Below are 6,000 nucleotides of genomic sequence, written 5' to 3' on the forward strand. Positions count from 1 at the left end.
GGTTGTAGAACAATGTTGCTTGAGGGATGCAGTCATGTTTTCTGTCATTTTTATGACTTTTGGTTACAGGCCAATAATCTTTGGTTTTCGGAATGGCTTGCGGCTGTAAAGCAGGACGTAGGCGTCTGGGGATTGGACGTGACTGTCGTGTAGCTCCTGGACGGCGGAGTCATCGAAGCGGTGCCACGTTTGGGTCAGGGTGTTGTGGCACAAAGCAGTGTAGTGACCCATATTCAGGTGACCTGCATGGTTCTAAAGATGGAAAGGTTTCTCCATTCAACGACTGCCTCTTGACAGTGATGTTTGTGGGCGATCATGACATGAACATTATGTCACCAAATTATCACTGATAAAATGGCCACTCAGCATTTTTTTATTTTGTAGTTAGTGCAACCGTGTAAATTAGCTATCCCCTCAAAATAACTCATGACACAGCCATTAAAGTTTAAACTGCTGGCAACATAAGTGAAAACAGTACAGCCCTAAGAGAAAATGTCCCAACTAGACCCAAAGTGACAGTTTTTTATGGCCAACACATTTAAATAAATTCATTGATTAACCTTTTTGTTTTGAGCATGCGGTACAAGAAAAAAATCCATAAACATCTGTGATATAAATATATCTGAAACATTGCAGTCTGGACAGAATTAGGAAAACATTCAACCTCCAAAGTTTGATGAGATAATTTATCCATCAAAACCTTAAATTAGGTCAAATTTCTACAGATATTATACAAAAATACCACTTATATTTTCCAGCACTCTCAGAGGCTTTTGCAAATACTGCAACTACAATACATTGAAAGAATCAACCATGCCAAATAAGTTGTACTCACCACGACCGCATAGAGACGATATGAAGAACAGGAAGTCTTGTGTGCCGAGCTGGACACAAACAAGCTTAGATCAAGTTCATTGGAGAAGATAATGTTAGTCCTCAGTTTGACCTGGTTCTTTCCTTTACAACCGAACCTGGAGAATACATCCAGTTGAACGCATTTGTAATTTCTGTACAATCTAATAAAACCCAAACAAATGGGATTTTGGAAAGACGACAATGCTTGTATCCAGCACTGAAAGGATCAATTGTTTGCAATCACTACTCTTCCTACCTACCGTTTCAGGTGCAGCACGAGGATTTCGGGAGGTTTGTCCAGATAAGTAAGGAGAGCAGTTTCTTCTCTTAGCTCACAGGCTGAGCACAGAATCTTCTCTCCTCCTGTCAAGACACTCTGCTTAAAGAACAGAGACAAACAGTCCTGCACAAAACAGACACATTGAAGAGACGGGAGGTCATAAATCATGTCATCCGTACTGGGGCTCCAATTGGGACCAAAATGTACCTGAATGGAGCACTTGCTGATATGTGTAGGGATGGGTAAAGAGAGCACAGTGAACATCTGCGTGTTGATGGTCTGTTGGTCACACCGCATGCAGACCGTCACGTAGCTGAGCGTGCCTTCAAACAATTTGGAAACGATAGTAGACTCTTCCACTCTGGTGGCACAATTTCTCTCCTGGTCTCGTATCAGCTGCTTGGAGAAGCGCATCTTCCGCCTCCCAACCTGTAAAGTAAAAAATAACCGTGGTACATACTATTTATTTTCCATTCACACATCAATCTAGGACCTCCTTAAGGTCGTCATGGAGTGCACTGAAGAGGAGGAGAAGCAGTTCCTGAGCATCCTGCTGAGAGTGGTTGTTAAACTGTGGCAGGATGGAACACAACAAATTCCTGGCCTCCACAGGGGCACAGCTGGAACTCCTCCCGAGCCACATCTGCTCCAGGAGACGGACAAACATCTGGGCTACCTGACACTTGGCCCTGAAAGAGCATAAATTGGTGCAAAAGAAAGCTCGTCACTCGATGGATTGGGAATGATAGTAGCCGGATAGAAATGCTTCATACCGTGCCAACTCTTTGCGTGTGTCCTGATGAAGGAGATGCTCCACCAGGGGCACCGTGGAACAAACACACTGCAACACCGCGTTCAAGTAGCAGGAGTTTCCAGAGTTGTCTAAACCACACACGCCGGGACGGTCCCACTCCTGGAGTCGCTTTTCTATCACATGATCACTGCTGGTTGTGTTTCTTCTGCAGATGAAAGTAGGTGAATTTACTATTAAAATTTGCGCAAGTTCTCGCAGAAACACGCGTTGGTCGAAGAGGGTGATGGAGGAATCTCAAAATAGCAAGAATTATAAGTAAGTCTGCACTCACAATACCCGATCTGTGAAATGAGATTTGTAGACCAACCTTTGCTTCAGGACATTTGTCAGACTTTGCATCTCTTGGTATGATGTGCTGTTTAGCTGAGGCAGGACGGGCACTCCGCCATTGTTGTCCAAAGCCAGCTGAGAAGCCAAAGTTCTGGTGAACTGGGTCAACTGGACCTGCCTGCCTGAGCTCTGCAAGGTGTGAAGCACAAACGTGTTGATGTAGATGGCGTGCAGCGTCACCCAGAGACCAGGGAGTAGCACGTCTGCCTGCCATCCTCTCGTGTCCGACATTGGAAAAAGAAGAGCCGGTCCGGTCCAGCCTTTGAGATGCGCTGCCAGGAGAGATCGCCCATGGAACTGAGACGTGCTTTCCTCTGCTAAAAATGGTTCCGTCGTCGCCGTCCGAATCCCTGAATCCGAAAAAATGTCCATGAGCTTGCCCTCCATCCGGGCGCTGGTGTCCAACCACACCACGGGACGTTGACTACAGAAAGGCCTGATCAGGTCCTCTACCACCTGCACAACTACAGGCTTCCTCTTTCGTCTCCGAAGCTGCTCTGGGATGTACAGGTACATGTTGCAAATGAAGCCCGAGCTTCTATCGTAGAGGATGGCAAGATGAAGCGAGCAGGGAGTCTGCTGGTACCAAAGGTTGTATTTCTTCACAGCCAGGTTCTCACCAGGCGTGTATAATCCTTGATAGCGCTTGGTCACATGGCTGCAGAAGGCAGACAAGGCTTCCAACTTGTCTTCATCCTCCAGTCGGCTCAGATGCAAGAGGCAGCTTTGGAAGCAATTTCTCTTCAGGACCCCCTTCCATCCTTCTAAGCCCAGGTTTACCTCACGCTCTCCTACAGAGAGACCGTCTTGCAGAACCATGGAGATGCATGTTAACATCTCGATATAATCCTCCTCGGAGAAAAAGCCACCATATTCTTTTCTCGGAGCGTGTGAAGGTCGAGGAGGTCCACACTTCTGCGCGGAGCCTCTCCTAATCAGCTTCCGCAGGGCGCCTCGATCCAGCACCTCCAAAAGTAGCTCCCGGGCCGTGTAGTACACTTGGTAAGCCGGCCCCGTTGTCTGAGTCCTGCTAAAGGGCTTGACTTTCTTGGACTTGAAGATGTTTGGCAGACACAGGGTTTCTCTGTGTGAGTCTCTGGACACATGCTCCACTAGATGGCAATCCTCTAGCATCCAGTCACACTCCTTCACTGACAACGCTTTGGCCTTCATTGTCTTCGTGTGGTAAGAAAAAGCAGGTCATGATTGTGATGTGCTTTCATCAAGTGAACGGTCGATGCAATGCCCAAAAGGGTGGGTCGGTGGGATTGCTTGCCTCCTCCTATAGGATGACTGCCAAAGTGTGTACTGTACAAATACATACGTAGTGTGTTTGGGGGCACATGGCGGGTGATCTCCTGGGACCCTTGTGTCCTGGCAACCAGTGAACATAACAACCTGTACGCAGGGGAGCTCCCATGGCACCATTTGGCACCATGGCTGACTCCTGGGTTTGTGTTCACTTTTAGAAAGACATTTTAAAGTCACACTCCTTTCCATATTTACATTAATAGAAAGTGAATGAAGTGTAATGAAAAATCAACAAAGTCACTCAGGTCAATGGATGTCTAGTTTTTCTGAAGGCGTTTATGGTCCAGTGGCAAAAAATAAATCATTTCCACGGTTAATGGGACTTATAACTTGTAAAACTCAAATAGAGCTACAAACCTTGATGATTTTGCACAAGTGTACACACCCTCTTATCGTTACAGCAAATATATGGCAAACATACAATCAATTGCCAGAACATATGGTATGTTTGAAATCATCTCTGAAATAAAAATGTTCAACTTCTATGAACCCTGCTGCTTCTCTACAGAGTTCTCCATCTGGTGGCACAGGTTGGACTCGTTTCAGGGTTGGACAGCCGAAACCAGGCTTCTCTGCTTCGTTTTTTTCTGTTGACGGTTTAGAAAGGTCTTTAAGTATTCATTAGATGTGTGACAGGCCGGTTTGTCTGTAATCATTCTCTTGCATAAATTAAGGTAATTAAAGGTTAAACAAGTAGGTATCTTTGTGAGTCAATACGCCGTTGATCTTACCGCTATGATTTAGCATACTTTCAATTTACCACAAACCAGAGTGCACTTTTGTCAGCTTGGTTGCAGGGGAACAAATCTGTTTTTAAACAGGTCAATATCACTTTGACATCCCCACCAGTCGTCATTAAAATGTAGCACAATAATAAAAATCTAAGGTCTGATAGGTGCAAGATAGACATTTGCTGTTTACTTCCTTCTTTTTTTTACCCCGGCTGATACGCATCTTAATTTGGCTGTCCATGCGTCATTGTGGTGTCTATTGGTGTCTGCTGTCGTCTCGTGATTACGTATGGGCCAATTTCCGTCATCTCTTAGGGCCAACAGTCAGCAGCGGCTTTCTTCCCTTCCCGTTGTTGCAAAGTCTAAAGCAGGGGCCCGGGTCGGCTGCCCCGTTGCATTTAAATGCTTGGCTCGTGCCATTTCCTTCTGTCTTCTTTGAAAGTAGCCTCCATGCTTTTTGGATGCTGATTCAAAGAAAATAGCACCAGTTGGGATGAATGCAACTTTTTATTAAATGGGGTGTATTTACTCTTAACATTTGAAGGAATAAAGGAGGTCGTTGACATAGTGTGATCTGAATGGCTCCCCAAATTCTGCCATGTCATGTTAACACTGTGATGATGGAAAAGGAACAAAGTGACTTCACTTGACACCAGAATGTTCAGTCTGTGTGAGTGTGAATTCACATACAGTTAAGTTGTATGTGTTCTTGTGTGACATTTCTCTTTTACCCACTGCGAATATGATTTGTTGTGGAGATAGTGGAGATATAGGTCAACTTTGTTATGGAAAACAGGACGAATGATTATTGAGGTGGAAATGTATGAAGGCTGTTTAGAAAAGGTGCCACGCTGTTTGAGCATGAGAATAACTGATAAGTCCGTTTTTTTTACTGCTTTATTTTTAGAGCGACTCGCTGCATGCGGCTCATTGTAAGTACGTAAATGATTTTTCCCAAAAATATATTATACGATAGGTTTCTGGATAATGAATGAGCTAAATTAATCCATTTATATGGGTTTTTTTTTATACTACAATAAATGTTTACAACACTGTCAACATAAAATCCAACTACTAGGTCAAGGAGAAAGCACTACTTCACCTGCGTGGCACAAATCTTTTTGTACTTACTCTGCACACTACAATCACTTTTTGTCTGAAGACTCAGGTGTAAGTGTTAGGGCTAGACCTCCGGTCATTGATTCAACTCTTAAGTGAAAACGAAAAAGCACCGATTTTTTTTTTTTTTTAAATGTATACGTATCCAATTGGTCAGCCTACAGGTCACTGACAAATCAGAACGATGAGAAGGTCTGAGCAACTCTGTGACCTTAACTCTTCATATGTGAGAACCGTTGTCTATTTATAAAAGCACTTTGTGTTCTAACTTTAGCGTCCACGGCTGCTACCCTGCTCTCAATATGGACAGACGCTCTTGCCACGCTTGTGTGGCTGTAGTTTTATCGTCTCCTCGTCTCCTTGTTCATTCAATCATGCCACTGCACTTTGCCTCCAGTTTATGGAAATGTGTGTACAATAATTTGTAGCATCTGAATTTGCATTGCACACTGAACTTCACAATTGTCTTTGTGTATTTGTGTGTGTAAAACACTTAAAACATGTAGATTTCCTTTTTATTATTCTATTATTCTTTTTTTTATCTTTTTTAATTTCTTAGA

The 6,000-nt window shown here is 43.9% G+C and overlaps 1 protein-coding gene across 1 annotated transcript; it reads right to left on the reverse strand.

Moving 5' to 3' along the window:
• Window positions 1-12: 12 nt before the first annotated feature.
• Window positions 13-3,717, reverse strand: LOC148400475 (uncharacterized). Its single transcript, XM_088371039.1, has 8 exons — window positions 3,604-3,717; window positions 2,257-3,455; window positions 1,909-2,094; window positions 1,629-1,824; window positions 1,343-1,564; window positions 1,116-1,258; window positions 836-971; window positions 13-252 (listed from the first exon to the last, which is right to left on the reverse strand). The coding sequence occupies exons 1-8, from the start codon at window positions 3,715-3,717 to the stop codon at window positions 64-66; spliced, it is 2,385 nt and encodes a 794-aa protein (XP_088227165.1). The 3' UTR covers window positions 13-63.
• Window positions 3,718-6,000: the final 2,283 nt, after the last annotated feature.

Source organism: Syngnathus floridae, chromosome 3, assembly GCF_059516105.1.
Source record: "Syngnathus floridae isolate MCC-2025c chromosome 3, RoL_Sflo_1.0, whole genome shotgun sequence".
Classification (NCBI taxonomy): domain Eukaryota; kingdom Metazoa; phylum Chordata; class Actinopteri; order Syngnathiformes; family Syngnathidae; genus Syngnathus; species Syngnathus floridae.

Bases quoted from the DNA above. Each gene is read 5' to 3' on its own strand.
- LOC148400475 (XM_088371039.1), bottom strand. From the start codon at position 3,717: ATGGTGCCAAATGGTGCCATGGGAGCTCCCCTGCGTACAGGTTGTTAT. The intron at 1,825-1,908 runs GTATGAAGCATT...ATGCTCTTTCAG, and splicing joins ACACGCAAAGAGTTGGCACG to GGCCAAGTGTCAGGTAGCCC. The intron at 253-835 runs GTGAGTACAACT...TTCCATCTTTAG, and splicing joins ATCGTCTCTATGCGGTCGTG to AACCATGCAGGTCACCTGAA.